The sequence below is a fragment of the Tauraco erythrolophus genome, chromosome 18 (genome assembly GCF_009769465.1).
Source record: "Tauraco erythrolophus isolate bTauEry1 chromosome 18, bTauEry1.pri, whole genome shotgun sequence".
Taxonomy (NCBI): domain Eukaryota; kingdom Metazoa; phylum Chordata; class Aves; order Musophagiformes; family Musophagidae; genus Tauraco; species Tauraco erythrolophus.
The window spans coordinates 9,074,347-9,098,531 of record NC_141482.1 but is presented as its reverse complement, the minus strand read 5'-3'; the positions used below and the strand labels follow the sequence as shown (position 1 = coordinate 9,098,531).

The window sequence follows — 24,185 nt, the reverse complement described above, 5'->3', positions numbered from 1 at the left end:
GCAATTCTTCCCATCACAGGCCTTCCCCTACTAAATTCTTCCATTGACTGTTGGATATGACAAAATGACAAAGGCACCATGGGAGACTTTGAGAGTTTTTGTTCTTGTCTTGGTTAATGTAGTGGCAAGAATGCAAATTTTAGTTGGAAGCACGTGCTGATAGATTTTATCCTGAAGGCTGTGAGAATAAACTGTTCCCTAGAGCAAGGCTCCGAAGGGCCTTTGGCACAGTGTGCTGAGGAAAGTACAGGAGTCTCAAACGCAGAACACAAGTTCAACATCTCCACAGGTAAGAGTGAGAAACGATAGGGTTTAAATACTAGTGAGAAACCACAGGGTACTGCTTCGAGTGCTCTTCTGAAGTGTTTAATGAAAGAAAGCCTGCCTCAGCCTGTGCACTGAGGTTGAGTTCTCCACTTGTGAAGGTACATATGACAGGATCTCTAAAACACTTGGAAATGGCACATCTCTTGCTGGCAGAAGTGGAAACAGTTAAACTCAGGAAGTTCTTCTGAAGGTTGACTCAGATGCTGGGATAAAATGAATGATGAGAGGCAGGAGAGCCGCTAGGCATCTCATTCAGATCTCATAATGACAGTTTAGGAACTCAACCCAAACTTGGTGAAATCAATGCTTGCACATGTTAAAATACTGGCAGTGAATCTTCAGCTTTGAACAAAGCCATCTATGTAACGCAAATACAAGTTATGCTGACACGGCTCCAGATATGCCATCTGGTGCCTAATTTCTCATTTAACATCCAAAATCTGCTAGAGCTCACTAACTTTTGGAAATGTGATTTTTTTTATTATTTTTTTTTCCCCCCAGTTATTCAGAAGACTAAAAAGAAGAAGCACTATCTGAAAATTTGGAGTGATCTTGCAGAGCCTGGCAGCATCTTGTTTGCTTCAGCAGAAAGATTCCGTTATGCACTAAAATACACACTGACGCTCAAAGTGAAGGAAAAGTACCCTGGTCAATTAGAAGCAGGTACTAGTCACAGAATGTCAGGGATTGGAAGGGACCTCAAAGGATCATCTAGTCCAATCCCCCTGCTAGAGCAGGACCACCTAGATCAGATCACACAAGAACGTGCCCAGGTGGGTTTTGAACATCTCCAGAGAAGGAGACTCCACAACCTCTCTGGGCAGCCTGTTCCAGTGTTCTGTGACCCTTACTGGGAAGAAGTTCTTCCTCATGTTTAAGCGGAACCTCCTGTGTTCCAGCTTATATCCATTTCCCCTTGTCCTATCATTGGAAGCCACTGAGAAGAGCCTGGCTCCATCCTCATGGCAGTCACCCTTTACATATTTATAAACATTAGTGAGGTCTCCCCTCAGTCTCCTCTTCTCCAAGCTAAAGAGACCCAGCTAGTCCATTTCTTGAACACAAGGCCACTCTTGCTTCATTTTATTTCATGGCTAAAGATTGTCCTTGTGCATTTTAAAAATAAACTAGAACTCTTATTTGTTTTAAGCAGCTTCCATCTAACCAACCTTTCATTTTCTCATTTGTTCTTTTCTGTGTTGCTTTCAGTACTGCAGAGGTTGCTAGAGCAGATCATCACCTGTGATGGGTTGCTGCCCTCTCTGTATCTCCAAACAGAACCGATTACTTTATTCCAATTTTACAGCTACCTGGAGAAACACCATATTACCAGCCTGGAGAAACACTTGGGAAAACTTGCTAAAGAAGGTAAAGGCAGTCCTTGGCTCCTTCGCTTGGACAAGCCCAGCAGCTGGCTGTTGCTCTCCAGGTTACTACTCAGATACGCTTTCAGGGCAGAAAACAGCCCAACCATTGCATTGACAATTTATTCCCATTTTAATTCCCCTTATGACCATGTAATTTTAATTAGGACAGGAGAGACATGCTTGATTCCCATATCTAACCAGGTAGAAACAAAACAGAGGTGTGAAGGATGGGTTTATCTGAAGTGCCCTAAAAAAGTGAGTTCTGTGATATTCTGAAGTTAAAGCAGAAACAAAGTTGGCAGCGACCTACAGCCAGGTTCAAGGGCTGAGTGAGTGCCTGGAGCTTTGTGTGACTCCAGCAGCTGTAATCGGATACAGATCATAGCAATAAAATTTCAGAGGTTACTAACGTGCGTTTTCTAGCCTGAGGTAGCTGTGTCTTGCTGAATCCGAGTCCAACATATGAAAGTAATTTAAAATTTAGTCTGTATCAGAAAAGAATTATTTTAAAAATACTCCTGATATTGGCTGCATCTTTAGTCTTATTTTGATGCAGATGACTCATCTGGTGGGGAACTAAGAACTTGTGCGTTGCTGGTCAGGGAAAAGACCTGGAATATTCTTCAAATTGAAACTGTCAGTCCACTGCCTGATTTCTTATTTTTTCAAGGACAGAGGGTTTTCTCTTTAACCAGTACAGCTAGATCTTTCGGAGAGTTTAAAAGCATTTTGCTTGATCGTGTTATCCTTATTTTTGGAGAAGCCCACTTGTCCTGGTGTCCAAAGGTTTAGGGGTCCTTTTGCACTGTCTGTTGTACTCAGTGCACCCACACCCCATGAACTAATGTTGTGAAATATTCATCTCTGCACCATTCCTCAGACAGTCTTGGCATAGGAGGAAATGAAACAATGACAGGGAAAGAAGACAGGATGGTCAAAGTGGCAGTCGTCCTGATTTGCTTCCTGCTGTGCTACTTCTTAGCCTGGGAATAACCACGGGTGGCTAAAGGAGACTGGCTTAGGGAGGAGTCTCTGCTCTCGGTAACACCTTGGTTTGTCAGTGAAGTTGAGTCCTTTCGCTTGCAGTGATGCTGATTGAGGAGCTGCAATGCCCGGGACGGCTGAAGACTCTTAAAAAACTGAAAGGGAAGCGACTGAACAGACTCCAGCCTCTACCACAGACTTTGCGGCTACTTGGGATTTTACAGCTGGACGACAACCACCGCGTCAGCAAAGCAGCCACATCCTGCCTCTCCCGGGCAGCAGCAAACAAGAGCTTTAGGGAAAAGGTAAAGCTGCAGCTTTTTTTTTTTTTTTACAGCCTTTCTGAATAGACTCTGAAATACATGGAACTTGTTTTATCCTCAAATAGCACTATTGTCCTCTGGCACTTCGTTAATCTGCTAAGCAGAACCTGAACTACATCAGCAGTCAAGTGACTTGTCTAAATCCTTTAATCAATTTAAGACAGGTGCAGCAGAGCTAATGTCAGTCTGAACTTAAAAGTGCTCGATTACACTTAAGTTTATAAAGCCTTTATTCTTCTTTTTGTCCTCTTTTTTCATTTAGGCTCTCTTGTTTTACACGGATGTTTTAGCTGACTGTGATGCAAAACTTCAGCAAGCTGCATGTTTGGCCCTTAAAAACCTCAGAGTAAGTAGTTACAGCTCTACGTTTGCTGTGCGCGTACGGCCAAAACTGCTTCTGGAATTAAAGGATTATTTGACTGCCCAAGTTCCAAACTCTTAATGCTCTTATTCAAAAGGCAGCAGGCAGAGGGAGCTGCAGGCATCTTGGAGTCTCACTTCGATCTGACAGGCACAGCACGATGGCAAAGGATGTTTTCTAAGTTCCACCATGGTGTCAGTGGTGAAGGACGATGCTGACTGACATGGGGACGTCTGTAGAAAAGTGAGCAAGTCAGTCACGTAGGGAGTCGGTTCTAAAGCTTTAACTATAGAAACTTAAATCAGTTCACCTTTTTTGAACAATAGCTGATTATAGTCAGAAAATAAAAGTAATATTTGCATTGCTATTATGAGAAACTGTCAGAACAGATTTATTGCAAGACAGGTCAAACAAATCACTCAATCTCAAAGTCAGATTTGCAAAGCAACTGTTGCTTTCCTACAACCTGCATTAACTCTTTCAGTGAAGGTCCTGATTACTTTATGCTAATTTAATGGTACCGCAGCAGTGACCTGTACCTTAGAACTTTTACACTTTTTCATGCCTTAAAACAGGAGAGAAAGTAGCAGAGGTGAGATCATGCTCAGAAAAATTACCTGCAAGCTGTTACGCTGGGGAGAAAAGAAAGGTCATGGTAGAATCCAGACGCAAGAAGAGATGGGAGCTATTTCGTATGTGTTTACCTTGCAAAAAACGTTCATCAAAATGCTTGCTGAAAAGCTCCTGTTGCAAATTTTTCTGTTGTCGAACAGGGTGTGGAGAGTATTGAGCAGGTTGCCCACCTGTGCCAGTCTGAAACAGAGGAAGTTAGGAATGCAGCCAGGGAAACAACACTATCCTTTGGTAAGTCTTTCGTACAACTATAAAACACAGATTCTGAAAAAATAATGTGAAATAGTGCAGAACCAGCAGTTCGACCTGAACCCATCTAGGACAATGGAAACATTTCATAAACAGCTGTTCCATACCAGTAAGATAAACTTTGTACCATGGGTAATAACCAAAGGCTCCCATTAAAGTTTGTAGAACCAGACCAAGGACGCTGCTGTAGGATAAAGTGCTTTAAGAACCACTAAACTTTTTAAAAAGGTGGGAGATAAGTATCGAAAGTGCTGATGGTGCTGCTGGAGTCCTTCATAGCAGTACTGGCATCAGCAATTGTCTCCTCCCAGGTTTTGTAAAAAGGACATTACAACCTGACAGATGACAGTACGGCCCCTTCTCCTGGGATTAGCCAAGATGATTTAAAGATCTTGTTATGTATCGAAACAAGGACAGACAGTTCGGGTCTGGTAATCTTTTCCAGCTGCCTACAAACTGACTAGTTCCTTCTGATTCGGCTGTTCCTATGCTTCAAATGGTTCCACTCAGCATACTGGAGGGGTAAAGAGTACAAACAAAATGGTTTTATTCTGATTCATTGCTTGTTACTTCACCTGAGTTCAGCAGATCCACAGTGGAGCTGCTAGTGAAGTGTCAGTGTTCCCAGTTTGCTACTGTCCAGTATTTGCACTTGTGCTGAGGGTGAAGGAGAACTGCCTGAGCTGAACAGCTTAGAGGGGGTGTCCAGTTTATCTGGGAGACAGGAATTTCCCCGTTCTGTTCTTCCTGAAACCACTTGGATTCATGCTTTGTTTTGGGGATCTCCAGACTTGCTTCACAGAAACACTCAGGTTCACATGGATTAGAGAACAAGGTTTCCAACTGCAATGGGTGCTCCAAGTCAATGCTCATGTGGAAATGCTTACAGAAGACCTGGTTTTCCACGGTGGCTTCTAGCAGTTTTTGGAACACTGTTCCCTTAGAGACGTTTGTCACTACTGAGAGTTCTCGTTAGTTATTGTTGGTTCTGAACGAGGTCAAACCAGAAGTGTTTCTGGAGTACCACTTTCTCAGGGTGTTTCTAACTGCCTTCTCGTCCTCAGTGTGGGATGTTTTCTCTCTCTCTTTAGGTGAAAAGGGACGGCAAGCCTTTGAGAAAATGGACAGGATTTGCTGTGAACTAAGAGAAACTGTACAACAAGAGGCTGAAATCGAAATCACAGTATTTTAGTTGTGGAATATGAGGAGCTGAATCATATTGTCCTCATGGCCACACATGGGTACTTGAGGATTTTTTGTTGTTTATCAGTGTCTGGTTTACTTATGCCCTGCTATGCACATGCTGCATGCTGAGAGGACAGGTTTATTTCCAGAGAGGAGAGTTTGCCATCTACACCAAGTGGGCTGGAATATATTTTCTCACTGTCTGTGAGCACAAAATGAAATACTAAGTGCTGGATGAATAAAATCTAGGATCTCTTAGAACAAGGAACCAGGTAGTCACTTGAGTTAAATTCTCCATCTCATTGGAATTATCTGTCCCTGCTCAAACCGTAAGTCAAACATGATCTGTTTTCCCATAAATGCCAAATTAATAAATTACTTTCTCAGAGGAGAGAAACGATCACTCTCCAACAGTCCATCATTTGCATCAACGGCCACAGACAGGAGAACAATCTGGCAGCACTGCTTGGTGCTTTGCTTTCCTTTCCTTGTACAATTTAGTTGCAGGAGGAAAGCTTGTTCCTTCAGAAGCTGATTTTGTCACAATCATGGCAACTTAGGCCAGGTTGGAGCAAGGACTGACAAGGATATGTACTGAGTGTGTATCCACAGCACAGGCTGTGTGGTATTTGCCAGGTACAGGTCTGACGGACACACGGATAGCTCTGTATAAGTTTTGTTTGTTGTTTTTTTGATGTATTCATTTAGTCATGGATCAAGATTTCTAATAATCATATGCCCATTGTCAGGCTCCTGACTTGACCTTTTTTTAACTTAGTGGAGGGGAGCCATACAGAGAAGCCTGGTTTCAGGTAAAATACTTGAAAGGGTTTGGCTCATATGTATATATTTTTTTATATATATATATATTTTACTTTTCTATTCAGTATTTATTTGTTGGATTTCATACTGTTTTCTAAAATTCTAATAAAACATTTGAGACAAGTTCCTGCAGGTGCTTGATACTGATGTGCTGGTGTTGTGAACAGGTTTAAGGCAATAAAGCCCTGAAGGGAATGAAGATGCTTAATTGACACATGTCTTAGCCTGATATGCAGGATGTCACACACCCTGATGTGTGCAGAGCAGGACCACGGTGTTAGATCCTGCTATTCCATAGCAAAGGAAAACTGAAGAGGCTGCTTATCTGTGCTGGAACTCTGCTTTTGGTTGGCAGATTTATTTAAAAGCAGAGGAAAGAAGTTGTTCTACATGGGTAAATTCTCCACTTCCCCAGGCCCCTCTCCCTTCCTCTTCCCCTTCAGGAGGTGGGGGAAAGGGAAACAGCTGGTGCCTTCCAGGAGACGGGGCAGCCCCATCACTTTCTCGGAAGGCAGCCTGAAGGTTCAGGTACTGACAGTTTCTGAGGGGCACTGCATGGAAACCCCCCACAGCTGTTCTACATAAACTTGTGACAATCCTCTCTTCAAGCACCTCTCCTCCCTTTGTAGCTTTAAAAATAGAAAGAAAGAGGTAAATACTTTAATCCAAACAACACGGCAATGTGATGGCTGCAGCTGCTGTAACAAACAGGTACACAACCCTGTCCCTACCAAACACAGCTCCGTGTTAAGGCACAACTGAAAGTTGCAAAAAATATTTTTGCTTGAGAGTTACTACATTTTTTTTTTATAATACACTGATTCCTGAGCCAAGATAGTTAAAACTTAACGTTTAAAGTGAGAGACTAGAGGAGGGAGATGTATGTGCCAGGAAGAGACACAGACTACTCCTGTCACTTACTTGTAGGTCGGAGCTCAGTAAAAGAGAGTAAGTTCTTACAGTAACATTTAACTCACTCTACAAACCCCCCACCAACTGTCACACTAGCCCTGATCTGCAAGCGGCTCGGAACAGGAGTCAGTGGCTCCAGCACGGAGAAGACAGGAAGCAATGACACTCAGGTATGTTCTTTAAAAAAAGATTTTATTGTTACAACTAAAATGAGAACTGAAAACTTGTATGGGAAATTGAAAAACTGTACAATTTTACTATGACCTGTGAGGTCTTTGCAGCGGCTTACACAAAAGACAAGATACCTGAAAATGTATTATACCAAAACATTTAGCTTTTTTGTTTTTTTCTTTTTTTTAAAAAAGTTTATTCTATGGCAATCTGTAAAAAAGAAAGACCTGATGAGTAAATATTTGCTTAAGGCATATAGCAGAGCAGCTCACTAACTTTCTAACAAGTTTAACATGGATATTTGTCCATTTTCCAGGAATAGGTTAACCAATACACCCACTTTGAAACGCTACTGTATATACACACCCAAACTACTACATACAGATACAGGACATCAAAACAAAAGTGTTTACAGTTCAGTATCACCAGCCTTAGACACACCTCACCGGGCTCGTGGGCTGTTCCACTGCCTATCCTGGGACAGTGCAAGTTCAGGATTCGGAACAGATATTCTGAATGGCAAAATACCTGGGTGGAAAGGGGGGTGTTCAAAACATTTTTTTGTCATCTGCAACTTTCTCTTGTTAGAATAATTTGCAAGTGACTTACTCTGGATTCAAAGGAAGGATACTTTGCTTTTCTGTCAAGCCTGAAATATAAAATATTCCCTCTTGGGAGCAGTATCTCTGTTCATTTTTCAACGGGCCATGGCATCAGGAGCCTCTATTTCTGCAGATCAAAGCGCGCTCCTGCGGAAGAGGCTTTTCTCTCCCTCCTCCAGAGCAGCGTGGACAGCAGCACAGCAAGTCCTACCCTGAAATCATGGAGCTCTCGCTTTCCCCAAGCGACCGGAGGTGAGGTGTGAGTATGGCTGCTGAACTCTCTGGAATGTCTGTACTACACTTACGCAGCTGAAATGAACCATGCCGAACAACCGGGTTACACTGAGGACGCAGAAATTCCATAGGAAGTCATGCCAAGGATTAGGTGAGTACAAGTTATCTGATAAACACCAAACCAGTCTATCGCTGAACGAGGATACTCCAGCAACACCCTTTGAACCACAGCCGCTTAACGATCAGTTCATGCAAATTTAACTTGGGCACATCAGGAAGCAGAAATAGAAGTTCTTTCACCCTTCAAGCACGTGGTATTTCATCAGGACACGAGAAGACTTCACATGCATTTTAGTACAAATGGGTACAAATATTGCCTTAGAACAATGTTCTACCAGCTGATGGAGAGGATAGTGGGGACGAAGCAGTCACATACTGTATCTTAAATACACGGATGAGCCATTATATATTACCATTTTTCTATACTCATTTTCCATGTTTCCAATAATATAACTAAATATCGACTGATTACAACATTCCTCCTTTCAAGTACTGGTCTGACCAACAGTCTCACAGGTAAAGTATCCATTCCCAGTACGACCTGAGGATTATTTATTGTACTTTTGAAAAGCCCTTGATGCAAGCTTAACAAAACACAAAGTAGAAATAACTTCCGCCCACCCACCCCCTCCCGTTCACCAACTTATCCACTGAAGGAAAAGAGCTACACCTACAGCCAGCTTGGGAAAAATAAATACGGAGTGGAGAGACATGTAAAGACACTCCACAGCCATGTCTGCGCTGAGAATGGCAGCAAAGTGCTATAAATCTACAAAGCCTTTGAAAATAACAAGAATGGATTAGTAATACTTGCAAATTAGCTGCCATGGTTCGGCTTCCATCACTACAACTTTCCGTAGGGAGTTTACTCGGACCCTCTGCCCCATGACATGAGCAAAGAAAGCTTTGCAATTGCTGTTTAAGCTGTTAGTAATTTAGTACTAACCAGAGGAACAGCGTTGACCAAGGCCGTTCAGTGCCACGCCGGATTCCAGTCGCAGTTCCACCAACGCACCCAAATCTGTGTTTACAAGCACTCGGCGTTATTCAGGCCCCGGATCGAGCGGAGTAACAGGCACAGCGTGGCGCAGGACAAACCCACCCATCACTTCGCCCACCTCAGGGCAGCAGCAGCCCTGGCTGCAGCCGTGCCAGGCCTGCCCTCTTCCACCACCACACCCGAAAGCTGCTGAAGGGCACATCTTCATGCCAAACCAAACCAGACCAGCATTTTAAGTCTTAAGCAGCACCCACACCCGCCCACATCATGAGCCAACCAACACGCTCGCAGGCCAACGTGTCTCTGTTCAATTTTTATGCCTTAAGGAAGCTGCCACAGCGTTAATTGCTCTGGGTTCACTGAAATGCTCTCCTGTTCGCTGCCCGCAATGCTCCGAGTACGTTACCTCCCTGGCCCGTGCAGGAAGCGCGCTATTCCCTACGGAGCAGGTGTTGAGTGAAACTGCATTTTACATTCCCAATGATGAGGTTTAAGAACTGGTCCTTCTGAACGCCAACTGCAAAATGCTGGTGGACGTGTTTTGGTTGAATTTCCCTTCCCATTTCTCTCCCTCCCCTCAACCTCTCCTAACCCAGAATATAAAAGTAAAAACAGCTTTACAAAGCATGGTGCAATGTAAATAGGCATATGTGCAAGTAGAGTGCAACAAAAGTCAATGAGGAGATATACTTATTTAAAAAAAAAAAAAAGAAAAAAAAAGAGCTTGACATGTTGGGATACCCTGAGCAAACGCAGAAGCCTGTTTCTCTAAACACATGTAAAACAATCAGCTCTCTAGGAACAGTTACACCAGGATTAAATATCTCAATACCACAGGCACTGCCCACAACTCAGTCTTTAATGATGAAGCAAGTTAAAAAAAAGAAAAAAAAAACAACAAAACAACCCAACCACAAACACCTCTCCCCTCACCACTCTCCCCTTCTAAAAAGTTTACATTCTTCAGGTATGTGGGTTTCTTTCTCTTTTTTTGGGAACTCATCAATGTAAGTCATGTATTTGGTTACAACACTTGGAGAGTACAAGCGAGTTTCACTTGTGCCTAGTTTTTCCGAAACACAAAAGAAAAAGAATCAGCTTTTTAAAAAAGGCTAAAAACAACAATGTGTTGTAATTCTATTATTTAGTTTAAAAAAACAAAAAAAGAAAAAAAAGAAAAGAAAAAAAGGAAAACAGACTATTTGGCATTTTCTCTGCTTACTCCTGAATATTTTCAAGGCCCTGAGATTGCAATATTCTGTTCTTGGGACCACAGGGCTGGATCAAACCCTAGTGCATCAGCTCTCCCTAAGCCCTAACCAAAGTTCTGGCCTTTCACCCCATGACCTGCCTCCGCTGAGACAAGGCTCGCGTGCCCCAGGCGCTTTCCTTCCAGAAGCTTATCACAAACCGACCGAGTGGTGGGTGCTTTCTGCAGGGTGGATCCTTCGGCACGTCCGTCAGTGAAACCACACCCTGTAGCAGAGGTAAGCTCCTGCCGTGAGGAAAGCGAACATGCACATGTTCACTAGGAACGGCTTCCAAGTCGTCACCATGTTCTCATCCTCCTCGTCGGAGCTTTCTGACTTCATCGGCTCTTCTTTGTGGGGCGAGAGACGCAGATTTTCACCAACAGTTCTCCTCCGAATTTCAGTGTCTTGACTAGTGCTTAAGGACAAAGAAATAAACATTCAGTGTTGGATTTTCCGTTTAGGAGAGAAGCCATGCAGACTCTACAAGAGCACGGCCTCTCCCACCAAACACCGCAGACGAAGCGGGAGATCTATCAGGGCTGCTATTAGGAGCTGCAGCAGGTGACAAACCAAAGCCTCTGACGAACTGTTACAGTTCTGGCGGGTAAATCACAGGTTCAGAACAGCGCTTGCCACCAAAAGCCTCGCTTAGGAGCGTTATGTGCCCTTTGAAGAATAAGCTGACTGAGTTTTCAACACCACCTACTTCCACTGCTTATCACAGATCTGCTCCCTGCACTGGGAGAGGTGCTGAACCAGCACCAACCAAACCTACATCCAGGTCAGGAGAACATTACGGTTCTAAACTCAAGCACCCGCCCAAGAGGTCAGAGAATGATGGAACTGTGGCTGCTCATGCAGAGTGGCTCAATGCAGTGCCAAAGGCTTTGGTGATGGAACTGGAGATCTCTTCACCTTTTAATACTCTTTCAGCATGGTTTTGTTTCTTCATACTAGATCTGCATCCCATGGGCAGTACAGTGACACCCAAAGAAGCTTCTTAACTGAGCAGGAACTTTTCTATCTACTGTACAAGTTCTTCCAGCTGGATTTAGAAAGCAGAGCATCGCCCTGCTGGGAGACACAGTGGGTGGTAAGCAGCAGGGAGGCTTCCTTGACATCTGCTGACAGCTTAAGCATAGAAGAAAGGAATCTTCCATTCCAGACACTAGAAGATCTGGGCAGGAAAATAATGGTGCTCAAGGCTTCTGCTTCGTGCCTCACCTCTGCCAGCACAATGCCTGTTTTCTACCTCTCCATTTCCTCCAGCCTCGCACTGTCCCATGTCCTCTCACATCAGGCAGCTCCTCTCCTCTCCATTCCTTCCCCCTCCTGCCTAGCAAGTTTCCCTTTCCCCCCTTCTAGACGCACTGTCCAGGACGCGAGGACAAGAGGGATGATCACAAAGGAGGCCTGATCCTGCAGCAACAATACTGCTGCAGAACAAGGGCACTCAGGATTCAAATCCTGGCCTTTCCTGGTGCACCTGGAACATGCACAAGGTAGGATTTAACTTCGGCAAGGTCAACCGTAGATGTCTAGTCCAAGCCAGCCTCTGCAATCAATGAAGACAGGCAGTTCCAGAGGATGACTGGACTGCACCCTCAGACAAGGGACTGTAATAAATGAAATTAATCTGAGTCTGAGCTCTTTAGAGCTGGACGTGTCTTATGTTCGTTTACACTAAACTGTGTAAAGCATTTCCAGGAAATCACCTATCCCCTGAGAAATTCAGATTTGTGTAGCTAATGAGAAGACACAAGATACCAGCTTTAAATCCATGCTCTTCATTAGGCATGGAAAGCATGAGCTGGCATCTTGCGTCCCCAGCAAATATTCTGGTAACAGAACTATATTGTCACCGAGGGAAGAAAGAGGGACGTGCTACCATCGCAGCATTTCCTCCTTTTGTAGCTAAGCCTCCATTTGTGTCCGTTCAGATTTCCAAGATTTCCTTTCTTTTTAGTAAAGATGTTTGGAATTTGAGTATTTTACTTCCAGAATCTCCCCTGATTAAGAAAAATCCTGATCAAAATGTTGTTTCACGTTGGGCAGGGAAACAGTTCTGGTTTATCTCCTCGCCCCCAGCAGAATTTGGAGGGAGACAACAGGTTCAGCTCATGGTCTCAGCCTCTCTGCTATGTGAAATTAGAGGAGGTGTATTTTGAAGAAAGACTATCGGAAACACATCTCACTGGTCTCCTGTTCCCAGAGTCACACGCTCCCCCGCCGGCTGACATAAATAAAACACATCAAGCCTGCCAGCTGCATCTGTTGGAAAGGCTCTAGTTCTGAAGACAATACTAAAACTTGGTATTTAGTTCCAGTATTCCTACGGGAAGCTGAAGTTGTCTTGTTAGACCACGTAGTAGGGGAACTTTAAACCTTCCCTTGATTGTCTCTGGTGAGTGCAGGGGTTTTTACTTTATTTTTTAATTTTGATATTTTTTGATTTTGTTGTGTGTGGTATTAATTTGGTTGTTCTGAATAAAACCAGCTAACACGCAGGACAACAGCCACACCAGGGCGTGTGGATTTCAGCCAGTCCCAATCCCTCCAACACACCGGGAGTGACCTCTAGAGGTTACCCATGCAGCAGCCTCGGCCCCTCCACTCTCCCACCGCTTGTGCGCGGAGTGTTTCTGCACGTTTATCAGCCCTCACAGTTTGGGTGACAATAACAGGTAGAAAAGTTCTCTGTTCGTGAGCCCCCTCTAAGCCTTTCACCAAAAGCAGCTTTGCTTGCAGTTCACCTCACGTTTCCAAGTGTGGCGAAAGCTCGTTTTCAGCTACCTGAGTAACACTGTCTCCGAGCAGTGGAAGAGCTCATCTGTACCTCGGCACGTGCTGCACGTCAGTCAGGACTAAGCCACCTCGTTACGTGTCACCACTTCTTTCACTCTAGCAGGACGCTGTAAGGGGCCCTGGCTCATGTGTGAAGTTGAGTGAACATGAGTGTTACGACCTTTAGTGAAAAGATTTGAGCTGGAACAACTATTGCACTAATTCCATCAAGGTCTGCTCAGACCCTTCTGTATGAAAGGCCACGTGTGAGCACGTGTCCTACCACTGTTCAATGCCATAAGCCAACTGGACAGTCTTCCTGGGACAATTAAAAGTGGAAAACCACATGAATTACCTGTCTGTGATCAGTGGTACAGATGAATGAGCTCTGCCATCTGGAACCATCTCTTCCACACTGCTGACCGAACACGTGATCTCTTCTTCTACTACTTGGTGTTTAGGAAAGAATTCTGTGTGTTCATGCATCCTTCCATTGAGCATTTCTGAGGTTCGCTTTGGTGGTCTGGGAGGTGGTGGGGTATGTTCAGGCGGTGGGTCCAGGTCTTCATTGGAGAGCTCTTTCCACTGCTCCTTCAGGGAAGGAAAACCCCTGTTAATCTTTTCTCTATTTCTTTTATGTAACTTTTAACTTAAACATGGCAAGGCCTTTATTCTCCACCTCTCCTTTCATTCTTACAGTGGCTGTTCATTTCCATCAATGAAAAGGGGAGAGACACAAGAACTCCAAACCTAAGCTACATCCAGTACACAGAAGACATCAGCTATAAACACAAGAAATTTTAATCTACTGGAAAATGTAAATAGCACAAAATAGAATCTGTCTTGCTAGAGTTCTGCTTACCATTAAACGAACTTATGGGATTTAATGATAATACTTAAATTTCTTGCATATTAGAAGATTTTTTATTATCTAAAATGAAAGACAAGGACAATGCAGCGAGTCTACACCCCAATTACAGTGCTGAAAAGTACACGAGGCCACCTGTTATATCACAGGTACTTTTTTGAACGTTCTTAAATACAGTGCTTTTGTCACAATCTAAAGCATTGTATCTAAGAACCTCATAATACAAATATTTACTGAAGCCGAAGCAAGCCTGAAATTTAAATTCTTTCTATTCTGTTCGTCCCACATGTTTGCTGCAGTTACACCAGAGCTGCAGCCCACCACCTTAGGCTGTGCAGTCAATAGCACTCACTTGCACTGAAGCATCTCCCATAATGAATTTTGCCCCTTCAATAACAGCTAAGTAGGAGAAACGGAGCTGATCTGCTGTCTGTATGAGGCCCATTCTGTACTTCCTCATTTCTAGGAGAACCTGTTTAACGTCCACAGAAGAAGGATCTTTCCGTTTGTCCATCTGAAAATAAAAATTTGAAACATGCTTTATGCTCTGATGAGATCAAATGCAACTCATTTTGTAGTAGAGCTTCCAGACTACCCTCCGTGTTACAGAAATAATGTATTAATAAAAAATTGCTATCAGCTATTTATTTGGTCCCTAAAAAGGCAGAGAAGGGAAAACACTCTGGGCCTTCAAAATATTGTACGTTTCTCCCTTTTTTGTCTTCTTGTTCTGAAAGTATAATTAGGGAAAAAAACAAACCACACAACAACATGTTAACCTAGGCCTGACTTCTGTGCATTAGCTGCTCTCACACAGTGACAGAATAAACCCAAGGGAACTCCAGTTTTATCCTAAAGTCAGGACAATTTCCCCTTGCCTCCAGGCAAAGTCAACCCTGTAAAATGAAACACATTAGACATACTTTGCATTGTTCCAGGATGGTTCACACTATTACTTAGCAAACATCTAGCATCTTTTTTCTTAACCGTGAGGGCAAAGCCCATCTTTGCAAATCACTCTGAAAACCAAAGACTTTTCTTCCCCAGACTTGAAGCAGCCAGTTAAGAACGAGTTCTGCCTTGGAAAACAATCCCAAACCAGAATACAAGTAAGACTGTGGGAAATAGCAAGCAGCAATACTTCACAGAACAAGCCTGCAACAAGCCATTCCTCCAAGCAAACAGAAATAGTGTACCATCTAGAGTAAGTAGTTCTCACCAGCAGAAGGCATGTATCAACCAAACAAAAAGTTCCCGATCGCCCAATTCCTGCGCTGCAGTGCACGACCACGGGCCCGTGCTCAGGGCTGAGCGAGCCAGACTCTCTCACTTTGAACAGGAAATTGAGGAATGAAGCGGGTGACTCCGGGACGCCAAAGTCGGGCCACGTAGTATAATGAAAGTGCAGAATCTCTCTCGTTTCCTGTGTCTGTAAAAACAGTATTTAAGAAGTCTTTTAGGCTGGATACACACAAGTACTTAAAGCACAGTTGCCTACAACAATGTTCTAATCAGCAAATACAACTCCTCATCCAGTTTCCTAGCCAATAGCCACCTATACATTTAGACATACAGCTTTAGACATTAGGTATTTTTACTTTTAGGTCAATTTCAAATTTGGACCTTTGGAAAAATTTTAGCTGCTTCGAAAATAACTCTGACTTACATGGAACGGAGGGGTGTGCTCCTCAGCTTCACGTGCTACTCTGACTGCACTGCTTCCACTACATCTTTACAACAGCTGAAAAATTGGAATGACAAAGTTCCACTCGTCTGAGGGAGCTTTCACAGCTGTCCAGCTAAGCAACTAGTTACAAATAACTATCTCTTGTTGTTTCAAGACCTTGTTGATGAGGAGGCGAATCCCAACTCAGACTGAAGAATCTGACTGGTACCAGTTTCTGTACTTACTGTACGGTTTTCCAATTCCAGCTGTCGTACTGTGTAATATGATTTTATATCTTCAGATATCAATGTTAATTTCAAGTTTGTATCTTCAAAAAACATTTCTTTCTCCTCCTTCCGTGGCCAATACTGCGCACACTTTATCTAAAAACAAACAGGAGATATTTGTGTGTCATTTATGTTTGCGCAAAAGGCAAGAAACAAACATCCTTATATAGAACATTTACTTATGGGACAATTTCTTCATCTGCTTTGATTACAAGCAGGACCAATTCCAGCGTGAAGAATATCAGTCTTCCTTTAAGCTGCAGAACCACACCGTCAGTGGATCTTCTGTATGAGACAAATTATTTTGACCCTGAATGAAGTCATGAAAACGCCTAAGGATTGAGGATAGCTTTGTTTAGTTAGCGCTCTTTCTTCTACATGTAAGCTGAAAGTGTGTGACGCTACAGAATCTAATCAAAATCACCAAAGCCATTATTTGTATATACACATTTGCAATTTGTGTACGCTGAAGAGAACTACATTCGATACCTAGGTTAGCAGTAGAGTCCAAATATTTGTTTGTGTGGAGAGTCATGCTGTGTTCATTCATTATTTCATCCAAATTCAGAATAAATTAGGACCTACAATTAAAAACTGAATAACTTTCTGACTGCACGAAGATTGGTTCACTGAGTGTTCAATTCTAGACATGACTTGTTAGGTAAAATTACTTATGGTCATCTCCCCCCTCTCCATTCTTTGGGGTAGTTTTTGTTGGTTGTTTTTTTAAAAAGAAAAACCATAAACAATGCAATGAACACATAGCTAGAACCACAAAAGTACTTACGGATCCCTTTTCCATCACTCTGTTCAACATGACAACACCACGGCTTTTCTGTTCCCAAACCATCTCCCAAAAGTGACCACAAGTATTTGGCAAAGGTCCCTGCAAAGACAGAATCCCCACAAATAAGCACAATTTTCTGTTCATGTCAGTGCAATGTTTCTCAGTAAAAGTTACTGCATTAGGCGATAAATTCAGACAAGTAACAAGCAACTTCTCATTTCAAACTGCAAAAAAAAGCAGTGATACAGCTTTAAGTTCCATTTTCCCACTATGAAAGCATGGTTAATCTTTTCGCCCATTCACACCAGGAAGAGAGAAGTAGTCTCATTTGAGAGAAGAGAACTGGGAGTGAAAACGCTGACAGAATTTTCTTAGGAAAGGTATATGTATAATGGGGAAATAAAACCTCATTGACCAAGAGCAGAATTAACATTTACGTTGAACTATTCTGCAATACATCACTGTTATTTGTAATACTCGAAAATTACGAGACTGAATGGACAAACATTCAAAAGACTGAAACAATGCCAGATCAGTAACAAGTTGTATGGTTTTCCAGAATCTTTATGGATCTGCTCTGGGACTGAACAAAACAGTAACTCCTTTCAAAGACTAAGATCTACTCACCCAAGTAGATTTCCTTACAACTTTTTGCCTGTGCTATATTGCTTTGCTATTTTCTACTCTAAAACCATTGCTTTAATTTTGGGCAACAAACCCCAGCATCATTGTGCCTCTTATATTTGTTATCCATCACTTTGCTCAAACAAAACAAAGGGCCAGGGTCCTCAGGAAGAATGACTGGGTTTAAAGTCATTCGAATCCATTAAATTCTGGATCAGAATAGGTAACTAGTACCAGTTAGCTGCACACTTGACTATTCCACACACAGGTTTATCAGTTCAACCCTATGATCAACCTCCCCTGTGGTGAATAAGCGGAACAAGAGCTGTGTGCACAGAATCATTTTCATATTGAACACTGCACTGTCCACTTCGTCCTTAGAAGATTTATCTTTATTCTCTAGAAACAGGAAGGAAGAGCTGCTGCATGAAAATATTAATCCCAGTCTACCATTATCTGAAGTGTGGGAGGAAGGGGTAAAAAAATACGTCAAGATTAGAGACCAGGACAGTCTCCAGGGAACCAAACATTTAGAACAAACAAGAATTCTGGCACAGTTGCTAGCTCTCAGAATAAGACAACAGGGTATCTGGGTATTTTAAAATTCGTTATATAGATAGATGTGGAATTCACAGATTCAGTGAAAAACAGCCACTTCCCTCCTGCTCCCCGTATTCCCATCGCCAAAGACTGTATTCATAGTTTTCCTCTCTCACATTACAGGTAGAAGCATCAGCATTGTCCAACTGAGACCTTTTACAAGCTGTGTTCTTAGGAGGTACGTTATTTGTAAATACTACAATAACATCACTTTCAGAAGGATGTTTAACAAGAAACACGTGGTGGAGCATACTGCTTATTTGAAACAGAAGGTCAGGTGTAAGAAATTCCCTAATATGTTTTAGTTAACGTCTTCCCCACTCAACGTAACACATAAATATCCGTTATATTTAAAGTATGTTATTTCAAATAGATTTTGAACATCTTTAAGTTCATATACAGAGTTCTGTAAACATGAAGCCCTCCCAATAAGTGAGGTTCACGTCTGTTCAGAGAACTTATCAGGCAACTTAAGAGTGTAGCAGTCTCGAGATTGTGCTGTCCTTCCATCTAGGAGAAGTGTGCTCCATTTCAGCCACACCTAAATGTTGCTTGTCATAAGCCAACAAGCAGATTTCTAAGACTATGTGAGCTTCTCACCTAGATGGACCTAAAGTCAGACATACAAAGTGTTCAAAATATTCTACAAAAAGTCAGTCAGCGCTGACAGAAAGCAGGAAGAAATATGCAGCATTTCTATAAAATTGTTCTACATATATGTTTACGTATACACAGAGATGTTTATAGACACTTAACTGCCTTTACAATAAAGAAAACAAACATAATAGGCTAAAGAAAACCTATGAAAAACAACTTCAATCACCACATGAGTTTTCTTACCCACTGCCAGCAATTACCTGGGTAAGGATGTAGCTCCTTTGGGCCTCTTCCATTTTTATCAAACTAGCATTGATATAGTCATTGTCACCCTGGTTTAGCTTAATTCGACTGTGATCGACTGCAGCATAATCAGAAAACACTGGTTAATGTATATGGCAACACAGCACAATCCATGCACAATCCATCAGACGTTAGGATCAAAAAGCTAAGTGGCGCTCTATCTTCCAAGAATACGTTTCAAGAAGGGAAGTATTTACATCTGAGTAATCACAACTGTAATTTGCAAAGCAGATCACATTGACCTATTTGTACAGTTATCGAGTTACTGTTTTTAAATAAATCTCATCACATGACTCCTTATCTTTTGCAGCTTAAACATTCAAACCCAGCTTGTTCAAGGTTGTTAAAAGTTTGCCTAAACATATATTGGACAAACAGAACGGAGACTTCTTATTCTTGTCACAGACATTTAGCTACTGCTCCCAATCTAACCACACCTTAACGTACAGAAAGGATGATCAAAATTCAAGAATTACAGCAAAGGTAATTTCACTGCCCTTTGTTAGCCTCAGCTTGTTCTACTTAGGATTAAAAAAACCCAAACCACTAACAAACAAAAACCACACATACAAGAGTTCCTACATTTTGGAAAAAAGTGAAAGAGACTGGAAGCAGTATTATCTAAAAAGCAAAAAGGAACCATTTGTTACTCACAACCCCAAATATTAGAACTGCTTAGTAAAGCAAACTATGTGCAATGTTGTTGTTCCTGGTTGATTGCCTCAAAAACTTCAGTAACTTTTCACCACTAGGTATAAAAGTTTTCTGATATACAATAACATTTGTCTTTGAATAGAAGACAGACGTTTTCCCAGTGATGAAGCCTACAGAAACTCTGCATTTAAAACAGGTGGCAGTACTCCACCCTTAAAGAGGGAAAGGAGTCCCAGAACGGGCATTGTCACTTAGTGCAAAGAAGGCAGTTTAGAAAACCAGCTGAGGACTTTATCTGATGCATCAGGTATTATCTGCCAACCATTTGATTACAGTCCTGTACTTCCCAGCACATCCCAAAACCACAGCACGCCAGGCATATGCAAGTCTGTTATTGTCTTTGTACACAGGATTGTGGAAGGAAAGACAGGCTGCAACACTGAACTGAGCTGTGTCTTGTACAGAGGACATGCACTCATAGATGCACTTCCCACCAGAATTCACCGGAACATGTCATGATAATAAGTTCAGACACGCAGGTCTCACACTAGTATTACCATATCTTCAGACTTTGGCTAACAAATACAGAATCTACTGTATGCTGCTGTAGTATAATCTTATGGATATAATGGTATCCTGTGACATCTATCTCAAAGAAATATATTAACAAAAAGAATTGTTCTGGATGCAGGAGAGAAACCTTGTTCTTACAAAGAACATTTAGCTGTTAAAAGAAGTCATTAGAGGTCAACAGGCTGTTACAAACAATGGAGAAGAAAGTGTACTTACAGGGGCTGACATCTCTGTACCTATTTCTATTTTTGTTTCTGGGATGTTTGGCCACTTTACATGGAAAATCACTGGCTTCATGCCTGATGTCCTGAAACAAACAAACGAAAAGTCTTAGATATGAATCCATCTAATATCATCATACCATTAGCTATTTTAAGACAAATACCCATCTGACTTCGCATCTTCACATACAGGAGTTCTAGACAGAAAGCACTTTGGCCTTCAACTTAAGAACTGAGTTTAAATTTATCAGAATGCAACACTAACATTATTTGTGTGTTAAAACATCGTTAGCTTGCATAATAAAGAAGCAGAACATTCACTAGACATTGTGCCTTTACACTCCTGATGGAGCAGGGTCTCTGTCTCAAAGCCCTTTCATATAAACCGCCACAAAAATTGTTGCTGCTATCAGTGAAGCTATCAATTGTACTGCTGACTCAGCAGCAATCAGAAAACTTTCATTGTGATCCAAAAATACTTGTCTACTCCTCTTGGCATCACACACACATGGAGCAGTGACTTGTCTAAGATCACTTACATCTTGAGTTATCAGCAAGGTGTCATGAAGGTGCAAATGGTGAAGGTTATTTGTATCCCATTCGCATGCTCAACTAAAACATCATCTCAAGCATATCACTACGTTTTCTTTCAGGTTTTTTCAGATGCATATAATCGCTGAGTTATCTGAGACAATTTCAAAAGTTTTAATGAAAAGAATTCTGCTGTCCTTGGACATTAGTCCTGACTTGTAGAAACAGAACTTCACATTGTAAATAAACACTAGGTAAATATGCAATTCTTAAAAATTAAAGTACTAGGAACTTCAGGGTAAAGCTGTTAGATTTCATTGAAATTAATGAAACCTGAAGGAATGGATATACTGTAGAACCAATATTTCAATGACATAATTAAGTTTAAGAAATGCTAAGACAGACATTGTACACACACACACATTAAATGAATAAATGAACCTAGCCCAGAGGCCACTAAAAAAATCACCATTAAAACCAAATTATTGAGTTAAATTCATCCTCCTTACGCTGGATGAAATTAATTTTGTTAAATATAGTCAAACAAACGAAGCAGAGTTAAATATTAATTATCTGTCCAGATACAGATAGATTTGAGCGTGGCGTTGATCCACATCCAGTGTGACCAGAGCCCAGGTTTCTGCGCACACAGAGTTAGTGCATTTGGAGGGCTGCTTGGGATACACGGATCACTTGCACAGAAAGGCTGGGCACTCCTCTATTAATAGTTTCAAATTAGCTCAGGCTCTGGTTCAAACTGGAGTAGTTTTCCAACATCAGAGCAGGAGGACTTGATACCAGCTCAAAAATCTAATCCCTAAAACGTGGCCAAACTGAACTGTTTTTCTGTTCCTCTCAGTTTTGCATAAAGAAGCATGTACAATGAAGATTTTCTTTTTTTTTTTTAAGTAGGCTATCTACTACACCTTATTACTTGTTGATCTTTTTCTACCCCGTTATTCAGATATGCATCAATTTACACTGAATGCTACATGTCGAGGGAAGAGTTCTATTTTACGTATACCTGCTCAAAATTAGTACGGCATTCTGAAACGGCTCCTCACGGAAATAAGCCCTTGACATCAGCTGCTATCTTTTTATAACCTCACACATGGCTGCCAGTATTTCTGCTTAAGAAGAATGCAGTCTGGAGAATATGATCTTGACTGCCACAGTCTAACATCTCAAACATGAGGCAGCTAAAATGGATGTTTTCATAAATTCATCTCTGATGCTAAGTTGGTGACTGTGTATTTTGCAGGCTTTTATTTTTCATCTGCACTGACTGTACAGGATTAATAAGAGACAAAAACAAGGAACTAGGAAAAATGGTTTTCTAGACCTCTAACCGCATTTCCCACAGAGCCTATATATGTTATTTTTTTTTAAGTGTTAAAAAAAAAAATAAAACAAAAGCCAACACAACCATCCCACCATTTAAGCTTCATATTAAAAAAAACAAACAACAAACCAAACAAACGAACCAGCAAAATGCAAACCAAATCAAAAGACCGTGAGGCATTTTTGCTGTAACTATTGGGTTAAATTAGCAGCAGCATTAATCCATTAATCTACACTGTTTCCTTTCATGGTATTAACAAATTTGAAAAGAACTGTCCTCTCTTTTAAAAAAGGAAACAGACTAAATGCTTCATTACAAAAATGGAATGATACAAAGGCATTCTAATAGAAAAATATTATGCTTAAGCATATGTGTGTATGTGCACATACACACTACTCCCAGCCTCAGGGAGTTCCACTGAGTCAAACACCAACATCACCTACTTACGGATCTGAAACTGGTCGTTTATTGCTCAGGGAATAGAGGGCTGGCTATTACCTCACTACCAAACATTAGAGCTTCTTAAAGATACTACAATGTCTAAAGGTACTGAAAGAAAGTTCTAGGAGACGCGTAACTCCAAAAGGCACAGAAAAAAATAAAAAGAAAGAAGTTACTCACGTACTTTCCAGAAAAACAGACAATTTAAAAACTGAAACATATTTCTGCAGCACATTTCAACAAACAGGAAAAAAAAATGGGCTGGGGGTGGTGTGATAATAAACTGAGAAATCTAGATATGGCAACAGGCAAGCTGCTGCCTTGTATGAAAATCCAACTGTGTATAGCACTTCGTTTCTGAATGTAATGAACACCAATAAAACAGAAAATCCTGAAGGGCATGCATGCCTGGACCTCAGTGGTCCATGCCTGAAAAATGGGGCATGTTCTTCTCAGCAACATGGGATAAAAGTGCTTTGGGGTTTTGGTTGAGTTTTAGGGTCTTTTTGGCTATAGCAGTTGCTAGAACATCTAAAGCGACAAAAAAAAAAAAAATCTAAGATCACTTCCAGGATATGAAGCTGACTTTAGTAGAGACCAGACAGCCTTCAGAAGAGAAAATTATTGGAGGGAACTGATCTAATGACAAATGACATATGACGGCCATGTTATAGGCTTTCTTGTGCATTGCTCTAAAACTTCTGTTACTGGTTACTGCAGAAGTCACATAACTATGGATGCTCACTGGTGTTTGGGCAGTTGCAGAACATGTCAATAACAGTACTACAGGATCTCCACGTTGGATAAAGCAGACTCATTCAAAGCACGTAGTTATTATGCTATGAGGAACTTGAAGCCAGTGATGTCATGAGAACTGAAATTAGTGGATGGACACAGGAATTGATAGTTACGAAACACCTTCTTGAATCATGCTCATAGTCACACCGTAGAGATCCTGTAATTTGAAAAGGAAACTCGACATTTCATTGAAAAGGTCATGCAATATAAAACTTTAAAGAGGAAGGGCCAGAACTGAAGTCAGTTTTCCAAAGTCAAATGTGTCTGGTTTTGAGCATGAGTCATTCCATGCCACTCATCTTCTGGTTTTAAGACCTGTACCCTGTGCAAATACCCCTAAAAACTTCAGGAGTGGAAAGAGGAAGTCTGCTGAAGCACTGTTCTTCATATGGAAAGTTCTTATCACTGATAATTTGCAGTAGTGACTGGAATAAGAAGTTCTTTAGAGCTCTCCTGGAGAAGGCCGCTTTCAGTTGCACAAATGGGTTCCACTTGGCCTGACAGCATCACATTTCCTGCCACAAAGAAAGGACACGCAAGTGCAGATGGCAGTGCCGTTCAGACAAAAGGGATCAGCCCCATGAATACAGTCTTACTTTTCAGACTCCTACAGATGTTCATCAGGA

General features: G+C 41.7%; 2 protein-coding genes across 5 annotated transcripts in view; one reads left to right on the top strand and one right to left on the bottom strand.

The window, feature by feature from the left end:
• The window catches only part of RIPOR3 (RIPOR family member 3), a 52,796-nt gene extending 46,422 nt beyond the window's left edge, over window positions 1–6,374 (top strand). For all 4 annotated transcript variants that reach the window (XM_086622953.1, XM_086622950.1, XM_086622951.1 and 1 more), the window contains 6 exons: window positions 829–990; window positions 1,537–1,695; window positions 2,781–2,983; window positions 3,264–3,347; window positions 4,136–4,226; window positions 5,336–6,374. In XM_086622953.1, the coding sequence (XP_086479079.1) occupies window positions 829–990; window positions 1,537–1,695; window positions 2,781–2,983; window positions 3,264–3,347; window positions 4,136–4,226; window positions 5,336–5,436 (800 nt within the window). In that variant the 3' untranslated portion in view covers window positions 5,437–6,374. The remainder of the gene's footprint in view (window positions 1–828; window positions 991–1,536; window positions 1,696–2,780; window positions 2,984–3,263; window positions 3,348–4,135; window positions 4,227–5,335) is intronic.
• A 3,046-nt stretch (window positions 6,375–9,420) lies between these two features.
• Window positions 9,421–24,185, bottom strand: part of PTPN1 (protein tyrosine phosphatase non-receptor type 1) — a 40,497-nt gene continuing 25,732 nt past the window's right edge. Inside the window, exons 2-9 of the mRNA XM_086622955.1 lie at window positions 20,443–20,533; window positions 18,957–19,057; window positions 16,876–16,974; window positions 16,047–16,184; window positions 15,355–15,564; window positions 14,488–14,649; window positions 13,623–13,858; window positions 9,421–10,898 (exon numbers count right to left, since the gene is read on the bottom strand). Of these exons, the coding sequence (XP_086479081.1) occupies window positions 10,691–10,898; window positions 13,623–13,858; window positions 14,488–14,649; window positions 15,355–15,564; window positions 16,047–16,184; window positions 16,876–16,974; window positions 18,957–19,057; window positions 20,443–20,533 (1,245 nt within the window). The 3' untranslated portion in view covers window positions 9,421–10,690. The remainder of the gene's footprint in view (window positions 10,899–13,622; window positions 13,859–14,487; window positions 14,650–15,354; window positions 15,565–16,046; window positions 16,185–16,875; window positions 16,975–18,956; window positions 19,058–20,442; window positions 20,534–24,185) is intronic.